At 38.5% G+C, this 20,208-nt stretch overlaps 3 protein-coding genes and 1 pseudogene across 3 annotated transcripts; 2 read left to right on the top strand and 2 right to left on the bottom strand.

The window, feature by feature from the left end:
* The first annotated feature begins 804 nt into the window (after nt 1–804).
* LOC103939809 (probable histone H2A variant 3) lies at nt 805–2,879 on the top strand. Its single transcript, XM_009349922.3, has 2 exons — nt 805–972; nt 2,306–2,879. Exons 1-2 carry the CDS (start codon nt 859–861, stop codon nt 2,600–2,602), a joined length of 411 nt encoding a protein of 136 aa, XP_009348197.1. The 5' UTR covers nt 805–858; the 3' UTR covers nt 2,603–2,879.
* Nucleotides 2,880–3,178: 299 nt separating this feature from the next.
* LOC103939135 (3-ketoacyl-CoA synthase 11) lies at nt 3,179–5,974 on the bottom strand. Its single transcript, XM_009349191.3, has 2 exons — nt 5,695–5,974; nt 3,179–5,079 (listed from the first exon to the last, which is right to left on the bottom strand). Exon 2 carries the CDS (start codon nt 5,071–5,073, stop codon nt 3,523–3,525), a length of 1,551 nt encoding a protein of 516 aa, XP_009347466.2. The 5' UTR covers nt 5,074–5,079; nt 5,695–5,974; the 3' UTR covers nt 3,179–3,522.
* A 1,498-nt stretch (nt 5,975–7,472) lies between these two features.
* Nucleotides 7,473–9,793, bottom strand: LOC103939812 (annotated as a pseudogene).
* A 4,442-nt stretch (nt 9,794–14,235) lies between these two features.
* Nucleotides 14,236–19,153, top strand: LOC103939816 (disease resistance protein RPV1-like). Its single transcript, XM_048567302.1, is given in 7 exon segments — nt 14,236–14,670; nt 14,673–15,072; nt 15,410–16,499; nt 16,741–17,010; nt 17,137–17,676; nt 17,807–18,194; nt 18,500–19,153. Coding segments are annotated over 7 exon segments (2,997 nt in total). The 5' UTR covers nt 14,236–14,528; the 3' UTR covers nt 18,667–19,153.
* The last annotated feature ends 1,055 nt before the right edge of the window (nt 19,154–20,208 follow it).

The raw sequence follows: 20,208 nt of genomic DNA, 5'->3' as shown, positions 1-20,208 counted from the left end.
CCTAGAATTTTGTATTTGGCCTGTCCCTAGAAGGCTGTAACTCAATTTACTATCTGAAACTTCAATTTCGCCACTAAATTACCTGGATTTTGTCTATTCGGTGACCGGAGGCAAAATCCGGGAGAAAAGTCCACCAGCCTGAAAAAAAATTAAGACATAAATAAAGCTTTTTATTTAAAATAGTTCTTGAGTTTAACAGAGTCTTTACTTTGGTTTCACAATGAAAATGGATAGAAATGGTTTCTGGGTTTGTCCATTATAAATCATTTTGATCATTTCGTGAAAAATTTGTCAGCATCCTTGTTAAATTATCATTTGAAAGACTAGTGACCATCCTTTTAAGGTGTTTTTATCAAACCAACCTCTTCAGTTTCATAGAATAACCAAAATGATTTATGGTGGACAAATTCAGGAATCATTTCTATAGATTTTCGTTGTCTTTGTTTTTTTTTCTTTGCAAGTTAATTATCATTGCTAGGAATCAAAATAAGGAATTATGCCGTGAGAATTATTTTGACTAGAAAGCTTAAATAAAATTATCTCAAAGATAAATAATTAAAAAAAATAAAGAAAAAGAAAAAAGTACAGGTCGTAAATAGAGAAAAGTGCGAGGGTTAATTGGTCAAAGAGGGATTGAATAAGTAGGCTGGTTCCAAAGGACCGGCCGACCATTTGCGAATCGCGATTACGTTTGCGTGTTGGTTTAGGGAGAGACCAGAAACGAGAGAGAGTGCTTTTAGAGATAGATTTTTTTTTATTTATTTTCAATCAAATCATTGAATAAAATCCGATTTAAAATCTCCCCCATAAATAAAACCTCGGCGAAAATCCGTTATCCGTTACTTTTCGCGGGAAAAGATGTCGGGGAAGGGCGCGAAGGGGCTGATTATGGGCAAGACCGCCACCAACAGCGGTGGCAAAGACAAGGACAAGAAGAAACCCATCTCTCGTTCCTCCCGCGCCGGCCTTCAGGTTGTTATTTTACTTCTTTACCCCTTTTCGATTTTATGATTTTGGTGTTTGGGGTTTTGAGATTATCTGGGTTTTTGCCTGTTGAGAGAGGAGTTTTGAGTAAATTTGTGAAATAAAGAGGACAAAAGGAAGGAAATTTGACTTGGGTTTTGCTTGTTTTGGCGGTAAATGTTATCACTTTAACTGTTGGGGTTTCATGTTTTGGGAAGCGGAATCATGTAGGTGAAGATTTTATTTTTGTGGCAAAAACAGTGTGTTCTTGGTTTCCATTTAGTTTTGTTTAGTCGGGTTCCTTTAGGATGTGGATGGAATGAGTTATAAATCGGATTTGGTTCTTTACAATAAGCCCGGGTTTATGGAAAGAACCGTAAAAATGCTAGGTGTAATATAGAGAATGTAAGATTTTGAATTTGATATGGCTTGTGGAAGGAATTGGAAATCTCGCACGAGAGTATTGGAATCGAGCTTTGAACCATGGTAGTAGTGAGGGCATCGATATATCGCTAGTTTAACTTTGGAAGATAGTTTTTTGGGGATGATATGATTCGGAAAGTTGATGTGTCAGAATTTAGAGTAAATTCCGAAATAAATATTTTCATGGTTTCTTAGTATCTGGTTGGATTATTAGAGAAAGTCCGAAATAAATTTTTTCTTATTGAATGCCTCTTCACTCGTAAAATCACTTGCAACTCACCTAAGTTCATCGCTGTGTTAGTTTGTATGATTAGTCATAGACATATTTGCTCTCTTGGATTAAGTTATAGAATATATTACAACATAAATACGGTAGTTCGCTCACATTCCCACGTCTAAAGCTGTAGGAATAGTCGTAAAATCCAACAAAACTTATCATGGCATTAGAGAGGGGGGAGATCCTGAGTTTATATACCTGCAACTGCGACCTGTAACTTTTTGTTGAATTCCATCTGTTGGTCTCTCTCGTACTAAAGTAATTTCCATACATGAGGAGAGTATTGAAAAACGTTGGCCCACACCTATGGACCTATGGTTTTGTAGTTTCTTTCACAGTGCTTTGGACTTAGAGTTTCTCTTGCTCTTGCAATTGTCCATTGATCTGTATCCTAAGGTTCTTTGATACTATTAGTCGTCCTTCGTGGTTCATATTTCTGTTATATTGGTTTACTTTTTGGTGGTTCGTGGGTAGATGACGGCATTCTCAAGTGAATTGTTTGTCTGGACTGTAACCCTGTTCCGTATTCATTCTTTCTTTCGTATTTTTGTTTTGTCCCCTCATTTGTGGGATTTTTATAACTAGAGGCTGGAAACTTTGTTTGTCGATACTGCCTTTTACTAATGTGTTATATATTTGTAGTTCCCTGTGGGTCGAATCCACCGTCTTCTGAAGTTAAGGACCACAGCTAATGGGAGAGTGGGAGCAACTGCCGCAGTTTATTCTGCAGCGATCTTGGAGTATCTCACCGCTGAGGTGTTAGAGTTGGCAGGCAATGCAAGCAAGGATCTCAAGGTGAAACGTATCACTCCGAGGCATTTGCAGCTTGCTATTCGTGGTGACGAGGAACTCGACACCCTCATCAAAGGAACCATTGCTGGTGGAGGTGTGATCCCTCACATCCACAAGTCACTTATCAACAAGTCGACCAAGGAGTAGCTAATAAAAACGGACTACAGCTGCAGAAGAGTGCCAAGTTTCTGCAAGGAACAGAGTCTCTTAGCGACTTTAATGACACGCTTAATTTGTTGTTTCGGCTTCTTAATCTTCCAGATTCTGTATGCCATTGTCCAACAATCTTAGGCGTGCTTTTAGAAATCGGGTTATCGCGTGACATTGTCATGATTTTATCAGAGACATGTTCGGAATACCTGTTGTTATTGTTTCCTTATACAGAGATGTACCAATCTGTGATTTGCATGAATTTGGTTGCTGATGCTGTTGGTTTGCCCGTTAGAGCTTCGAGTTGCACTTTTCATATGCCATGAGGTGAAAAATGAAAGACTTTTTAAGTGCCCATTTCGGACTTTTAGTCGAGTGCTTGTCCTCACAAGCGTTTTTAGTAGAAGTGATTTTCTTTACATAAAATTGTTGAAACTTCTGCTAAAATCCAAGTGCTTCTTGGAAAAGCATTTGGAAATGAATTCACAAGTGCTTCTGCGGAAAACGCTTCGACTGTTCTATGCCAGAACAATTAAAAACAAGCAAACCTCACACCAAAGATAACAAAAACAATCAAAACAAAGAGGGCTAAATTGAATTAGTCCAAACTTTCAATTCCATCCAAATTATGATTTACAACATGTTAACCATTCCACAACCCCGAATCCTAATTCGAAATGCTCGAATTTAATGTCCTCAAAACACCAATACTCAGACAATCCCCTTGTAAGTGAAATTTGGCTGCGATCTTTCCACCCTAAACCACCAAACATCTGCCCTAAAAGAAACAATCAACTTCCTAGAACCTCCAGAAATGGCAAAGCAAAGAAAACCAATTCTAAGACCTCCAGACAGAGAGAAAGCTAGCAAAAGCCACCTAAATCCGGCGGCATAAGAATGGAAAACATTACTTCAAATTAGAAGGTTGACACCCTTGGAACATCGACTGGGAACCGATCAATTTCATCCATCCATGGGTTCTTTTCCTTTGCTGGGTTTATGCTCCTAAGAGCCTTCCACACAGCACTGTTGCACTTGAATCCCGATCCAAAAGCTATCTGCCATGTTCTATCTCCTTTCTTCATCCTTCCCTTGGCTTCTGTGTAAGCTAATTCATACCAAAGAGAGCTGCTTGAGGTGTTTCCAAATCGGTGGAGTGTCATCCTTGATGGCTCCATATGCCAATCGGATAGATGCAGGTTCTTCTCCAATTCATCCAAGACTGCTCTCCCTCCAGCATGGATACAGAAATGCTCAAAAGCTAGCCTGAAATCCGGGATGTATGGTTTGATCTTCATCTTGAAAAGTTTCCTCCCAACCAATGTCGCAAAGAAAAGCAGCTGTTCGGACATTGGCAAAACAAGAGGCCCCAATGTGGTGATGTTGGTCTTTAGAGCATCACCTGCTACTGCCATCAGATCCTTTGATAAAGTAACACCAATCTTCCCATTATCGTCTTCTTCTTGGGTAACACAGCTAAAGCACTTATCATCAGCACCTTTGTGAGTGCGAACAGTATGAACCAATCGGTATTTGGACCTTCTTTTGTCTGAGCTTTTGTTGGAAAGCAATATAGCTGCCCCTCCCATCCGGAATAAGCAATTTGAGACAAGCTTTGAGCGGTCGTTTCCAAAGTACCAGTTCAAGGTGATGTTCTCCATGCTGATAACCAGTGCATAGGAGTTGGGATGCACCTGAAGAAGATTTTTAGCAAGATCGATCGAGATCAGACCTGCACTGCATCCCATCCCACCAAGATTATAGCTGACTATGTTCCCTCGAAGCTGGTAATGATTGATAACCATGGCAGAAAGAGACGGGGTTGGATTGAACAAGCTGCAGTTCACAATCAAGATTCCAATGTCCTTAGGTTTAACAGCTGTCTTAGCGAAAAGCTCATCAATGGCACCAAACATCACAGCCTCAGCTTCTTTTCTAGCTTCTTTCATTGACGGATTTGGAGGAATGTTGAGAACTGCCTCTGGAAGGTAAGTCGAGTCACCAAGGCCGGATCTCTCAAGGATCCTCCGCTGGAACTGAAGATTGTCCTCTGTAAATGTACCAGTCATCTGAGACTGTTCCATGAAAATCTTTTTTGTGCATTTTCGAGATTCTTCTGGCTTGTAGCACGAAAAGTTAACAAGGTACACCGGGCGAGGGCGGGTGACAAAGTACACGGTGGATAGGAAAACAAGGAGAGTCGAGCAGATAATCACTGAAATCAGGTTGTACTGGAGATGCTCCCAAAGATCATAAAGATCCTTGAGAGAAAATGTTGAAATCTGGGCAGCGATAACGACAACAAGAGGGGAAAGAAAGAGGTACATTCCATGGGTGATGAGAATATGGTACCCAAGCTTCACATATTTCAGTTTAACTGAATTTTTGAAGTCGGGGAGGTTTCTTGACGAGGATGGTGATGACGACGATGGTGGGATCAAGGGTGTGTCAGGTTTCGGGTCTGCCATTTTTCCCTGATAGATAATATACAACAAAATGGATCAGATCAAATGACCTCAAGATCATAATACCAGTCAATTTCTAAAAGCACAATAACAAAGGTATCACAATATACTTCAACACGCCTCAATTCGCACAAATTTTCAATAGAAATTGGGCCAGAAATCCTTAAATGTACACCATTTCTCTAACGTTTATAAGCCACTACAAAGAAACGTTTGATTTACACCTATAAATCACCTTGTCTCCTAAAAAAAAATAAAAAAAAGTGAACGCAAAAACTTAAGGCTCCTGCATCCAAGGACTAGAATAAAAGCTTCAGACTTTGATTCGGGAAAGTTCCAAACTTTTTGTTTTTCTTATCGTTTGCAGATTAAATTTACCGCCAACAAAGTAATCCCAAATCAGAATTCACTACAGAAATTTTTTTTTTCAGACAAAATTATCACACAAACCCCATATGCAGATTTACATCAAGCATTGAACTTTTTCAAAGATTAACGATAACCACACAAAACCCAGATGCAGATTTACATGAAGCATTAATCTTTTCGAAGATTCGAATCAAATTTCACAGCAAAAAGCAAAAACCATCCACATTGAGGCAAAACCCAGATGATAAAACTCACCTTTGATCGTCGGATCCCACCACCAGATCTCAGAATGCCACCACAGAAGCCAAGCAGAAATGGGGGGAGAGAGAGAGAGAGAGAGAGAGAGAGAGAGAGAGAAACTTGACAGAGTCAGAGAGAGAGAGGATAACGTGCGAGGTCCAAACGGTAAGAAACAAGAAACTAATTTGAAAAATGTTAAATGGGGATTAGACTATAATTAGGGAGTGCGAGTGGAGAGACAGGTCAGGTGAGTTGTGTATTACTAATTAATTTAAGGTTTAAATAAAGAGGTGGTGCGGAGGAGGAGAAGCCATGAAGGCGGCAACTTTCAACATTATCATCTTCTTATCAAGTTTTTCTTTTTTAATTTCTCTCCGTTGGATTGGTTTGGATTTTTTTGTTTGATTTTCTCAACCCAAAGAAATTTCCGTAATTTGTCGTGTTGTGTGTTGGAAGAGTTCTTCTTGGATTTTGATTTCTAATTTTTCTAATTTGTATCTTGTTTGCGTGAAATGTAACGTATATGTTCTTATAAATATGAAGTGTTATGTGGTTTTACTTTTTATTTATATTATAATTGAAATCAGAATTGTTATGAACAATTTAGTAGTAAAAAAATTTAAGCATGCATAAACACTTGAAACTCATGAACCATGTTTCATATTTTGTGAATAGGTTTATTCCTACCCAAATGACGAATAAAAAAGATGAAATCGAAAAAGATACAGAGCTAGGTCATATAATGAATCAAATATGTTGTCGTTATTTATTAAATCGTAATATTAGTTGGTATTATAATTTAACCGTATGTTTTTGAGAATCACATTGCACCGGCAGCCGTGAGGCGTCGAGTACAAAGCTCAAGGCCCTTTACAGGAAATTAAATTTCATTCGACTATGTCAGATATTAAATTTCATTCGACTTTGTCAAGTTGTTTACTTCGCTTTGTTCGTTCTTTTCATCTTAATTAGTATAAAGGCCGATGAGTCGGTCACATGGATACACCTCCCTGTCTTTGTCTCTCTGTCTCCCTCTCCATCTCTCTCATGCCACATGGCATTACTGGAAGACTAAGTTGTCATGGGACACTCACGTGCGAAGTTGTTCTTTATTTTCATTCGTGGATAATAATTTATATGGCACGAGTATATTCTTATAATTTCATAAACGTTTTGTGCTAATAAAATATCTGTAAATTTTTGTCCACACATCTTATTTGACACAGAACGCTAAGTGAAGGCGGACATTTATTATGTAAGTTGTTCTTCCATCCATGAGCTACCTAGGAATGATTTATAGTATACGTGTAAATGCAATCAGAAAGTTCTAAATTTGTTGGTTTATAAATGCTTTTGACACTACTTTGATTTTATGATTATAACAGATGAAGCATCCTTTGTCAGCAGTTGAAATGGAAATGTGACCGACTTTGTTGGCTTGGGTTGGCATTTTGGCGAACTTGTAGTTGCACCTCGCCTTAGGCATTAAGCACAGGTATGTCTGCTTGTGCCTTTTCCAATTGTCAAAAGTCCAAAGGTCACATATTTGCCTCATGGGGCTCATTGTTCGAGACTAGACTGACGTTATTGTGACGATATCTCAAACCAATTACGCATTGTTATGTGTTTTAACTTTTTCATGTGACAATATATGTTTGACTTGATAATATAGCATCTTCGTTGCGTGAAAGTCATTTTCTTATGGTTTGGGCCCACAAATCGTTTTGAGATTTGCCAGAAGATTTGAAAGTTGAAGCTGTAAATTGTAAATAATTCACAATTCAAAGGAAAAGTTAGGACTATGTGAACATATTCATTCAATAGAAGCCATCAATGGGAAGATGTTACAGAGGGAGAATCCTCTAAGGATTCCATGCTTAGGATATGATTACTGTATCTCAAGTCACTTGTATTCTTATAAATCAAGTAACTTACTTGTATCTCAAGTCACTGACTTGTGTAAATATGTACATTAAGATATGAATACAATCTCATAATTCTACATGGTACCAGATCATAGTTCTATAAATCAAACTCCTTTGGTACCTTGTTAGCCGAAAATAAACTCTTACTGTGCATGTAGGGAAAAATGATCGATGGGGAGAGTTTGTTGAAGAACGCGTTCAATATGCTAGTCCAATGTGAACTCTTCCAGCCCCATCAGCACTTCATTCCTCTTCGATGCAGATCAACCCCAATACAATTTCAAAGGTCGAAAGTCAAGTCAAAATGCAAAATAGAAGCATAAGAACAATCAATTTTTAAAAGTATAAGAACAGCCTTAATTTATAACCAAATGGAGCAAATAGTAATAAGATAACTAGTGATTTCTAAAAACTATTGAGCTTTGAGGTTACTGCAACATACCAATATAAAGCTCCAAGTCCGGCCTGGATCGTTGTAACGAGCAAGCGAACAACCCTCCTTTGGTTTGAGACCATCTCTGATCAGACCAGCGCGCAGTGCCTTCTCCTTCTCACGAACAATATCTTCGGTAGGCTTCCCACTGAACTTCAGAACTGCACAATGCCTTCTTCCACCTTTTTCAAGCTAATTGTTTCTTGATTGGGATCTGGTAAGCTGTGCAGAGATGTTTTCTTGTTATTAGCTGCTCACCTGGAATGAAAGTACAACCTCATCGCTTATGAATGCATAGCGATTTTACAATGAAAAAATGAATCTCACCTGCTTATGTCCTTGTCCAGTGGAAGACATATTTTGATGGATACTTTGGAAAGTTCGGCATCAGATGCCTCAGTGAAGACGGGAGTAGTCATCGGTACCTTCTCCATTTTCGAATTCTTTCCAAAGATGTACCTAAACAGATTCCATCATCCAAATCCTACTAAGTGAAGAACGAGAAAAGAAAAACATGATTGGCTAGGGATAACGCTCACCCAGTAACATGACCGAAACCAGCTAACTCAGACAGCTTGTCTGCTGATCCTTCTACCACTACATAAGGTGCATACTTTCTTACCTGTGGAATCAAGACATGCATGGTAATATAATCCTAGGCACCAAATGTGGCTTTAAGTTTTTTACGAATACAACAAGACTCATTCGAGGAAAAGCAAACACACCTCATAGTTTGCAGTTCTTTTTAGTATATCATATTTGGGTGTTTCCAAGTCTGGAGTTTTGTAAATCCTCAGCTGCAGAGGTTTTACATATAAAAAGGGTAAGAATCTCAACAAATTTTCAAGGTTTAAATTTTTGCAAGTGAATGATGAGACTGCAGTACCTGCTTGAATACATCCAACAAACCTTCTAAAGAAAAGTAGTCATTCTTCTTTATAGAATCTCAGAAGTCCTACACATTAAAGGATGGTGAATTACTAAAGTTGTTGTAGATAGTACCAATTCATCTCTGGTTACCAAATCAATACACATAATGACATTAGACAGGGGAGTTCCTACCACATGGCTGCAGAACTTCCCGGTCTCAGGGTTGATGCCCATGACAGAGATTCCTGTAAAGATCAGTTCTGGTTTCCAGGGTAGAGGGATGAACTTCATAACCATAGTCCACCTTGTAGTGATTTCATATGGTCCTGTCCATAGCAACTTTGTCAGTAAAACCAGGCACAGTCCACATAAAATTGTAGCATTATTCAAGTGTGATCAACTTTACCAATTCAATGAAGGTATTGTTTGTCTAATTCAAATAGTTATTTGGCCTGCCCCAACAAAGCCAACAAAAAAAACTGATAAAACTAAAATGCTAGTTACACCATTTCATTAGTTTTTTGATAAAACGATATTCTAATATACACTAATTACGTGGAAGAGAATTCGAACTTAGGTATAAACAAGCAAACATACTGTTGTGACCAACTAAGCAAGCAAAAACTGTTACCTGTTTGACCCAGTGCAACTGAAACTTAGACATGAAGACAATCTTCAAGAAGGCTATGTTCAACAAGTACCCATTTACAGTGTCATGCTTGGCGATTGGGTCCCTGAACTTCACACGCTCATCATACGCCGTCCGATCAATTCCCTGATCATCAAAAAGATGAACCAGATCCTCGAACAAAAACCCCACTAACCGTTCCACGTCAAACGTCGATTTTGGCGGGCTTTGGTCCACTAAGCTTATCCTAATAGCCCATTATGAGTTTTGGGCTAAGTGTTTGAGTTTCAAAGATTTAGGGCGTGGGCAGGGCAGTAGCTTGGACTTAGTGGTTATCAGCCGCCGGAAACTGACATACGCGGCGGGGATTAATGACCGGAAGATTTGGTCTGAAAGTTGTGTGCTGATCATTTTGTGGCTGAGCTGCTAAGGTTCTGGTGGTTGTGTTAGTTCTGGTCGAATGCAGGACTTTGGTTTTGGCATTTGAAATCTTAGCCAAAAATTGAGTGGTTGGTATTGAGTTTTGAAACGTGTCATCCAACTTACCATCCAGAATCCCGGATGGATGTGTTGGCCGTCTGATCTTTAGTTATAGGACCCATCTAAAACGAGTGGACAGTAGAATTCCATTAGTGTATAAACTATGTTAACGGGGTTTCCTTAATTGGAGATGACGTTGGTATGGTAGTAATACACTTAGTTAATCATGTAGTGTTATGTCAAAAATTAATACCAACATAGATAAGTTGTATGTCGGGGTGGCCACAAAGGTACAAGGTTTTGTTCATAATCTATGGTTATAATCTATATATTCCAAAGCATTTGAGCAAAAGAGGGAGGGCCAAGGCTGTTGAGAAGAATCCCACATTGACGAGAGGAGAGAGTTTGCTTGAACTTATAAGTAAATTGAGATACTTCTCGTATTACTAATTTTTACGGTAGAAACCTCAACTTTCGTCATGGTATCAGTGCTAGGTTGTCACAGCTTTGAAGCCTAATACCCGCACGGGCTCCACGTCACCCCGTTTGTGTTGTTCATATTTTATGCTTAAAAATTCCTCATACATGAGAGGGCGCGTTGAGAGTAAATTCCACATTGATGGGAGGAGAGATCTTGCCTGAACTTATAAGTAAACTGCACTACTTCTCATATTGTCAATTAATTTTATGGTCAAACCTCAACTTTCTTCAAAGACATCCTTTAATCTATGACCAGCTCCATCACTAAATGTTAAAATACATAACAGTGCATGTATGATATGAAATACAGTTACAGTGTTATTCTAGATGCTGCATATGTGGTATAAGTGCATGCATACAAAAATGTTCCTAGATTAAGCTGGACCACGTTAATGGTATATATAGTGAGCATATTTCACATGCATGCAACTCCACACTCTCACCACGCGACGAATTGTGGAGAAACAAGCCCAGCAAACTTCTTCACTTCTATATATGACGACATACAAAGCTCACTTATTCATATCGAATCCAAACTTCAAAACCAAACTCCAAATTTGCTCTTGTTCTTTCTTTGATTTCAAATACAGTCCAAACTAGAGCAAAAAAATGATATGTTTCACCTTTAAAAATTGATTATAAGTGCCTCGTGGTGCAAGAAGCATGGAAATGACAACGACGATGGTGACGACGGATACGATTATGCCCTGGCAGCATGCATGGAAGGTGTCGGCAATGACGATGATTTGGATTATGGCTATATGCTACAAACACATCCATGGAAGGTGACGATGACGACGATGATGATGGTGGCTATCATTATGCACCTGCTGCATTATAAATAACTAGTACTAGTTTTCTTTTTAATGTTTTAATGCAGGTTAATTAGCTTTGATGAATTGAGGAATTATAATGCGCTAGTAGGATTGCTCGATCCCTTCAAATTTTTTTGTTAAGGGTCGAACTATTTACGATGTACGTTCAATTTAAGCCAATTAGTTGTTGTCTCTGATGACATTAATATATGGTTAAGTGGGGCAATATTGTGTATGGTTTACTTATTATTAGGATGTACAGTACCACAATATATATGGAGAGGAAGATAATGGAATTCTTAGATACTAATTAGTGGTCATGGGAGTGCAAAGATTTGTCAGTCTGCCGAAAATACGGTTTGTGTCACATCCCAGCCTGAGATGTGGTGGGACTCTGGCCGTTAGCGAGTTCGTGGAAGAGCATTCTCAGGATGGGTGACCCACTGCGAAGTTCTCGTGTGAGTTCCAGAAACAAAATCGTGAGGGCGTGGTCGGGGCCCAGAGCGGACAATTTTGTGCTACTTCGGAGTCGAGCCCAAGATGTGATGGGGGCCTGGGCCAGGATGTGACAGTTTGATACGTAAAATTTCACAATACAATTGGTTTGAAATTTGAAAAAAAAAAAGTAAAAATTCAACCAATTGTATTATAACACTTGGTGTATCAAACTGTATTTCTAACACACTGAAAAATTTCTCATAAAAATAGGCACATTAAGAGTTTTATAAGCATGTGGTACTAATTAATAAGTTATTCCGGAAGGATTAAACCCCTTTAAAAAGAAAATTATGAAGAAGAAATAAAGTAGCCACTTACTAGCAAAAGGCAAGGGGAAAGCAAAAGGTGGAATATTGGATTGGGATGTGAGTGGAGTATATGATGACCTGAGAAATAATTTAACCATTAATTAAAAAGTTTAATCAAATCACGTTAATTTACAACATTGTGAAATGAGAAACAAAATAAAAAAGATTGAGGAAATTTAAATGTGAAAGTTGCTAGCATGCGTTTGTAAGATTATCTCTAATTCTTGAGTTAAAACCTAAAAATTTTAGCCCATAAAATTTAGGTTTTAACCCAGAAATAACTTTTCTACTCAACCCGTTTAGGTTAAATTTTTAACTCCAGATGATTGAAAAATGAATTTAGACTATTTTTTTTTAAATAATTTTTTGAAAAAAAAAATTATGTGGACTATCTGTTTGGGCCCAAAATAATATTATTGGGCCGAGCGTAGGTTTATATTCGGCCCAAAGTTTTCCAAATGTACTATGGGCTGCCTGGTGGTCCTAGGCCGTTCAGTGAAGGTGATAGAGTCCTATTGCAAAGAGTAATTTAGATGAGCGGATGGGTCGAAATCCTAGTACGGTAAGGGGGCTTATTGCAATATGGATTCTCGCCCGGGAGTGAATACGGTCTGAAAAGGGGGTGAGTTCAAAATCCTAATAGGAGTAGGATTGGTTGAGAGAAGGTTGGATCAGAATAAGAAGTCCTAATCCGAATATAGTTTCAATTCGATCTTAAGGAGGATTTGCTGCTATAAATAGAGAGCAGAGTGCATCGTTCAAGTTTATCTAATTCAACACACAACTGCCTTTCGCAAATCTCTCAAACATCTTGAGATTTTTTATTTTCTTTTTCCGCCAACACATCTTCAATTTGGATAAACAACACTGTGAAGGCAACTGGCAAACATCTTTAGTTTGGATAAACAACACTGTTGTCGTAGAATCAACCGACCGAGGAGCACCTTCAGTTTAGATAAACAGCACTGCGTCGAGGCCGACTAGTTATCTATCCAAGTCTTGGTCGAGAAGGGTTTTCGAATCCTTATTGACAGAGGTCATCTTATTAGCCTTCTCAACGAAGTAAGGTGTTATGAGTTACAACATTCGACACATCGAACGCCGAGTGATTTTATGATTGGATACTCACAAGTGAGTTTCAAAGTTCGACATTCTGATGACCGAACCACATTTACGACCAAGACATACATCTCCTTTGAGTACTTGTGTTTATATAGCCTGGTGTTGATTCGACGTGCTTATACGCTCACGAATATAATTACTGTGACCGAATCCGATGCCGACGATTCATGAACTTCGCAAAACTAGCAGCCTTGTCTTCAGGCTCGAGAATCCAAAGGCCGAGACTTGTTCCTTCCTCGGCCGCAATTGCAAGATCAAGAAGTCAGCAACGCGCTCAACACAACATCAACAAATTGTACTCCTCGGCCAGGCTCAGCCGACGAGTTGGCACGCCCGCATCAACCAAAGGACGTAGTTAGCTCATTAGTTACTCAGCCTGCGCGCCACGTAGGCTTTGTAATTTTTAGGGTCAACACTATCATAAATTAAGTTTATGAACATTTTAACTTAAAAATATTTAAATTTTGATAAACATTGAAAAAACACTAAACTGACACATGAAACACTATGGAAGAATATGAAACACATGATAGAGATGTATAAACACAAAATACATGAACAAACACATGGTTTTGGAAGATAGTAGAAAGAAAAATCGAAAGAATTGTAGGCGAAAAGTGAATTTTGTGAGGATGTTTGAACAAATACATAGGTATTTATAGAGTTTTTTTTGATGAATTTTGAGTTAAATAATATTTTAAATTATTTTAGCCGTTGAATTTAAATTTTAACCATTATATCCATTATATCATTCTTTTCATTGTTAAATTTGATCATATTCAATCATATCAGTTTAATTCACTACATTTATAAATACAAATTAAAAACAATACTTAAATTAAATATGAATTGTTGAATAACCAACCGCGTATTTGAATTCCCTTTCATTGATCAACAAAAGAGCCATTAGGCTCACTTTCCCATTGCCGACATGTTCTACACACACCCACGTGGGTGGGGCTGCACTTTGCAGCAATCCTAAATGTTGCAGCGCGTTCATGTTGGGCGCGAGTGATTCTGGGCAATTGTCGCCCACCTATCTGTCCTCCACTCGCACAAGTGGGCTCCTCCATTAACCTCAATTGAGACCAACCCAAAGGTTGGAATGAAATGAGGGGAGAATAAAAGGTAAATTCTGAGACTTAAAAGTATTTCACCAATCAAAACAAATTTTGTTGACTGAAGAAGCTTGACTTGGGTTTAGGTATTTCAGTATCATCGGTTCGGCACCACAAACACAACCGCTGCCATTTTTTCAGTCGTGATCTGAACCACTACAGTGCCATAACAATGGATACCGCCATGACAGCCCACGAAGCCTCCTCTTCATCCTCCTTCAGGTCAAAACTTTGGAATTACGACTTGTTCTTGAGCTTCAGAGGTGAAGACACGCGCAAGGGCTTCACAGGCCACCTCCACGCGGCATTAAAAGACAGGGATACCAGGCTTATATGGATGAGGACGATCTAAAAAGAGGGGAAGAAATAAAAGAGGAACTGTTCCAGGCAATCGAAGGGTCGAGAATCTCCATCATTGTCTTCTCAAAGAGGTATGCGGATTCGAGTTGGTGTCTTGACGAGCTGGTGAAGATCATGGAGTGCAGATCCAAACTGGGGCGACATGTTTTGCCAATATTCTATCATGTTGATCCTTCACATGTCAGGAAGCAGGACGGAGATTTGGCCGAAGCATTTCTGAAGCACGAAAAGGGCATCGGTGAAGAAACAGATGGCAAGAAACGTGAAGCTAAACAAGAAAGGGTAAAGCAGTGGAGAAAGGCTCTTACAGAAGCTGCAAATTTGTCTGGCCACCATCTTCATATCACTGATAATGGGTAATCATTCAGCTGCTTTTCAAGATTTGAAACATTTTAGTGAATGACGTAAATCTCTCATATAATTAACATGCTTAATTAACATTTCACATGAGCTAAACTTTAATTAGCATGCTTAATTAATACACCTTAATTTCTCATACAAAACCAAACCGTAATTGGAATTTAATTAATGAATGCTTTCGTTCTTTTATTCAAGTTGGTCACAAATCACATACTAGCTAGTAGCTAGTTAGTGTGTGTGTGTGTGTGTGTGAAGGAAAGAAGGAAAGAAAATTGTTTATGTACTGCTGAGCCTTCATTGATTCCCAATAATGTTTATGAATTCAATTTTCAGGTGCGAAGCAAATCTTATTAGAGAAATTGTTGACAATATTATTACAAAATGGCTTATGAGCACAAACAAACTACAAGTGGCCAAGCACCCGGTTGGTATCAATTCTCGTATTCAAGATATTGTCAATCATCTTTCAAGTGGCGAATCAAATGTTGTCATGGTTGGAATTTGGGGGATGGGTGGATTGGGTAAAACAACAGCTGCCAAAGCCATTTATAATCAAATTCATCATAAGTTCCAATTCAAAAGTTTCCTGCCCGATGTTAGCAACACTGCAAGTAAACATGGTCTAGTTTATTTGCAAAAAAAACTTATTTCTGACATCTTAAAAACGAAGTCTGAAATAAGCAGTGTTGATGAAGGTATCAGTCTGATAGAAGATCAATTTCGACATAGAAGGGTACTTGTCATCATGGACAACATAGATGAAGTGGGCCAATTGGATGCAATAGTTGGAAATCATGATTGGTTTGGTCCAGGAAGTAGAATTATCATAACAACAAGAGATGGACATTTACTAAAGCAAGTGGATAAGACATATCCGGCTCAGAAATTGAATGAACGAGAAGCTTTGGAGCTTTTTAGTTGGCATGCCTTTGGAAATAATTGGCCTAATGCAGAATATCTTGAACTCTCAAAAAAAGTTGTTTCTTACTGTGGAGGTTTGCCACTAGCCCTTGAAGTTTTAGGTTCTTTTTTGTTTAAAAGATCTATTGCAGAGTGGAAAAGTCAATTGAAGAAATTGAAAAGAACTCCTAAAGGAGAAATAATAAAACCACTAAGAATAAGCTTTGAAGGGCTAGATAATACAGAGAAGGCTTCATTCCTTGACATATCTTGTTTCTTTATAGGAGAGGACAAGGACTATGTCGCCAAAATATTAGATGGATGTGGATTTTATGCAACAGTAGGAATCAGTGTCCTTTGCGAACGATGTCTTGTAACTGTTGAAGGCAACCGTTTGAATATGCATGACTTGCTTCGAGAAATGGCCAGAGTAATCATTTCTGAAAAATCTCCTGATCGCCCAGGAAAATGGAGTAGGTTGTGGGATAATCGAGAGATCATCGATGTATTGACAAATAAATCTGTAAGTCCATTCCCAGTAAAATTTTGGATTAATGAATCGTACAAGAAAAGCATATATGTAATGTCTATTATACCTTAAAAAAAATTCATGTGTAATTGGGGTTGCACAAGGAAAGCTTAAATAGGCAACAATAGTACTTGCATATATTCGCCGTAGGTGATTTTGCGTAATGAATAAGAATACATGTAAACATATGTAAATGATCGGTTTCTTACACATGAATATGACCTTTTGTTAACAGGGAACTGAAGAAGTTGAAGGACTTGCTCTACCTTGGGATTATGGCAATACTTGTACAGAAGCATTTGCCAATATGAAGAAACTGAGATTGCTCCGGCTTGACTACGTTAAGCTTAATGGAGAATACAAACATCTTCCCAAAGGGTTAATATGGTTGTTCTGGGTAGGGTGCCCTTTAAAGTCCATACCAGATGACTTTTTTAATCAAGATAAACTAGTTGTTTTAGAGATGCAGTGGAGCAGACTGGTACAAGTTTGGGAGGGTTCCAAGGTACAATGAATTACACCTGATGATGTTCTGTTTCTATTTGTTTTTTTGGATTTCTTCGCTTTTTTTTATTTATAACATATTCATTTCGGATATTAATTTCAATTTTCTTTTGATTTTCTGCAACAGTCGCTACATAACTTGAAAACCCTTGATCTCAGCTATTCCATTGACCTAATTAAATCACCGGACTTTTCACAAGTCCCAAATCTTGAAGAGTTGATATTGGAAAGGTGTTTTAGTTTGTCCGAGATTCACCCCTCCATTGGTCATCTTAAAAGACTTTCTTTGGTGAACCTTACAGGATGTAGTGAGCTTATTTCTCTTCCAAGGGATTTCTATAAATTGAAATCTGTTGAGACTCTTCTTCTTAATGAATGCTCAAAATTCATAGAACTGCATGAGGATATAGGGGACATGATATCACTAAGAACACTTGAAGCAGAGGATACAACCATAAGAGAAGTACCACCTTCCATAGTAAGATTGAAGAATCTCACTCGTTTATCCCTTTGCGACATCAGTTTACAGCTCGAAGGAGAATACAAATGTCTGCGTTGGTATGAATGGCCTTTAAAGTCCATACCAGATGACTCTTTTAATCAAGATAAACTAGTTGTTTTAGTGATGCATCATAGCAAACTGGTACAAGTTTGGGAGGGTTCCAAGGTACAATGAATTACACCTGATGATGTTCTGTTTCTATTTGTTTTTTGGATTTCTTCTCTTTTATTTTTATTTTTTATAACATCTTCATTTCGGATATTAATTTTAATTTTCTTTTGATTTTCTGCAACAGTCGCTACATAACTTGAAAACCCTTGATCTCAGCTATTCCATTGACCTAATTAAATCACCGGACTTTTCACAAGTCCCAAATCTTGAAGAGTTGATATTGGAAGGGTGTGCGGGTTTGTCCGAGATTCACCACTCTATTGGTCATCTTAAGAGACTTTCTTTGGTGAACCTTACAAGTTGTTACAGGCTTATTTCTCTTCCAAGGGATTTCTATAAATTGAAATCTGTTGAGACTCTTCTTCTTAATGAATGCTCAACATTCATAGAACTGCATGAGGATATAGGGGACATGATATCACTGAGAACACTTGAAGCAGAGTATACAACCATAAGAGAAGTACCACCTTCCATAGTAAGATTGAAGAATCTCACTCGTTTATCCCTATCAGGTGTGAAAAGTATTCATCTGCCACATTCGTTACACGGCTTAAACTCTTTAAGGGAATTAAATCTCTCATGGTGCAAATTAGTTGATGATGCAATCCCTAAGGATCTTGGGAGTCTAATTTCTTTACAAGATTTGAATCTTCAAGGGAATGATTGTCATACCCTGCCCAGTCTCAGTGGTCTTTCTAAACTTGAAACTCTGTGGTTAGATAAATGCTTTAACCTTCGTATAATCCCTGATATACCACCAAACGTGAAAGTTCAGCAAGAGTAATATCCTGAGGCTGATGTGTGCAATATTATGTAGGCAGAGAAGATTGGGAGGAGCTACTATATGAAGACTATCTTTTCAGCTTACTTTGGAGTTTGAGTTTCTTTGGGGCTCTTGAAGCAGATTCTACAGCCATAAGACAAGTACCACCTTCCATAGTAGGATTGAAGAATCTCACTTTTATCTCTGAGTACTGTGCCTAGTCATTTCCCAAATTACTTGATGATGCAATCCCTAAGGATGTTGGAGGGAATGATGTTCATATCCTACCCAGCCTCAGCGGCCTTTCGAAGCTTGGAGGGAATGGATGCATATATCTTCATACAATCCGTGATTTACCAAGAAGTTTGAAATTTCTGTATGCCGTTGATTGCCCTGCACTGGAAACAATGCCCAATTTTTCGGAAATGTCAAATATGAGAGAACTGGAAGCAAGTGATTCTCCCAAACTCACTTGAGGCTCCACGCTTGGATAAGTTATTAAACCCCATGACATGGACTGATATGAAAAGGTTTACCAATCTCACAGCTGATTTTGGCAAGAACATCATATAGGTACCTCTCTCCCCCCTCCCTCTCTCTCCCTTAAGTTCTAATTGCCTTCCTATTGTGCGCATGCAGATTCCTATGGTTTTTCCAAAACTTAGTTGTTTTGAATTTTGAAGATATAATGCATTCAGAACGTTTCAATATTACAAGAACCGATATAAGATGCATCCAATGGTTCGAGAAATAGCACTCGAATTCTCAGAAATACAAATGCACCAATGTTTTCTTGTCAAATGCACGTTCTCATTTTACGAGTGCAACCATACTTAATATTCAACACTGGACATTACATAATCAAGTTCTTGTAATTCAAGAAGGCCATACCTCCACTCACTCTGAGATACAAAGGCATCTGTTTCTTCTTCCTTAGGGTTTCTGCAAGACCAGCTTTGATTGGGGAAGCGTCACTTTTATAGTCCGTAATAATTCTCTTCTCACCTTCTTCACTCACAACATTTTTGGTCTGCATAAAGAACATTACTACGTTTAGCTTCGTAAAGTTATATTTGTAAGGTGAAAAACAAAAGAAGCAGAAATATTCTAAAACGATTTTGAGACAAGCAAGACTTACAACTGATTTAGTTACTTTAGGAATTTTGGCTGGATTTTCCTACTTTAAGTGATTTCTTTTCCGCTCAGTTGAGTTACGTGCTACATTTCTGAGATGAGCGTTTTGAGATTGTGATTGTCGCAGTAATTGGTTGCCGAGATATAGACTTGAAACAGTCTTCTCACCTTCCTCAAATTGTTTCTTCAGAGCGGCCTGCAAAGGTCTCGAGGGGCACTCTTCGATTCCCATGAGCTTGGCAATCAGACTCGGCCCTTTCCCCGCCTTTTGCGAAGCAGCTGTTGTTGCTGCAATGGTGGAGTCACTGGTGGTATGAAACATAGAACTCTGGGTTGAGCTGGTGGAGGGAGCATCCAAGCACGAATCCATATATCGAAAATAGTTTACCCTTTTCGACAGATTATTTTCCACCAGTTTCTGCCTCACAAGGCTGTCTCTGATCACCTTCTTAAGCTTTCGATTTCCATTCCTCGAAAACCATCGGAAAAACACCTCGGATTTTCAAATTCCGTCACAGAATTGTGTTTTTTTGTTCCAAGTGAGACGTACTCTGAAGCTTCCTGTGCAACTTGCTAAGCATGACAAGAGAACCCTCCCGATCAAGAGCTCCTTCCAAGTAGTCTTTCAC

The sequence above is a fragment of a genome, unplaced genomic scaffold, assembly GCF_019419815.1.
Source record: "Pyrus x bretschneideri cultivar Hongxiangsu unplaced genomic scaffold, Pyrus_bretschneideri_v1 Contig44, whole genome shotgun sequence".
In the NCBI taxonomy this organism is placed as follows: domain Eukaryota; kingdom Viridiplantae; phylum Streptophyta; class Magnoliopsida; order Rosales; family Rosaceae; genus Pyrus; species Pyrus x bretschneideri.
Note: the sequence above shows the minus strand (reverse complement) of the source record. Positions and strands in the feature narration are given on the sequence as shown.

Excerpts from the sequence above, each read along its gene's own strand:
- LOC103939135 (XM_009349191.3), bottom strand. The coding sequence starts at position 5,073 with ATGGCAGACCCGAAACCTGACACACCCTTGATCCCACCATCGTCGTCA.
- LOC103939809 (XM_009349922.3), top strand. The coding sequence starts at position 859 with ATGTCGGGGAAGGGCGCGAAGGGGCTGATTATGGGCAAGACCGCCACC. Across the intron at positions 973-2,305 it reads CCTCCCGCGCCGGCCTTCAG|TTCCCTGTGGGTCGAATCCA; the intron begins GTTGTTATTTTA and ends ATATATTTGTAG.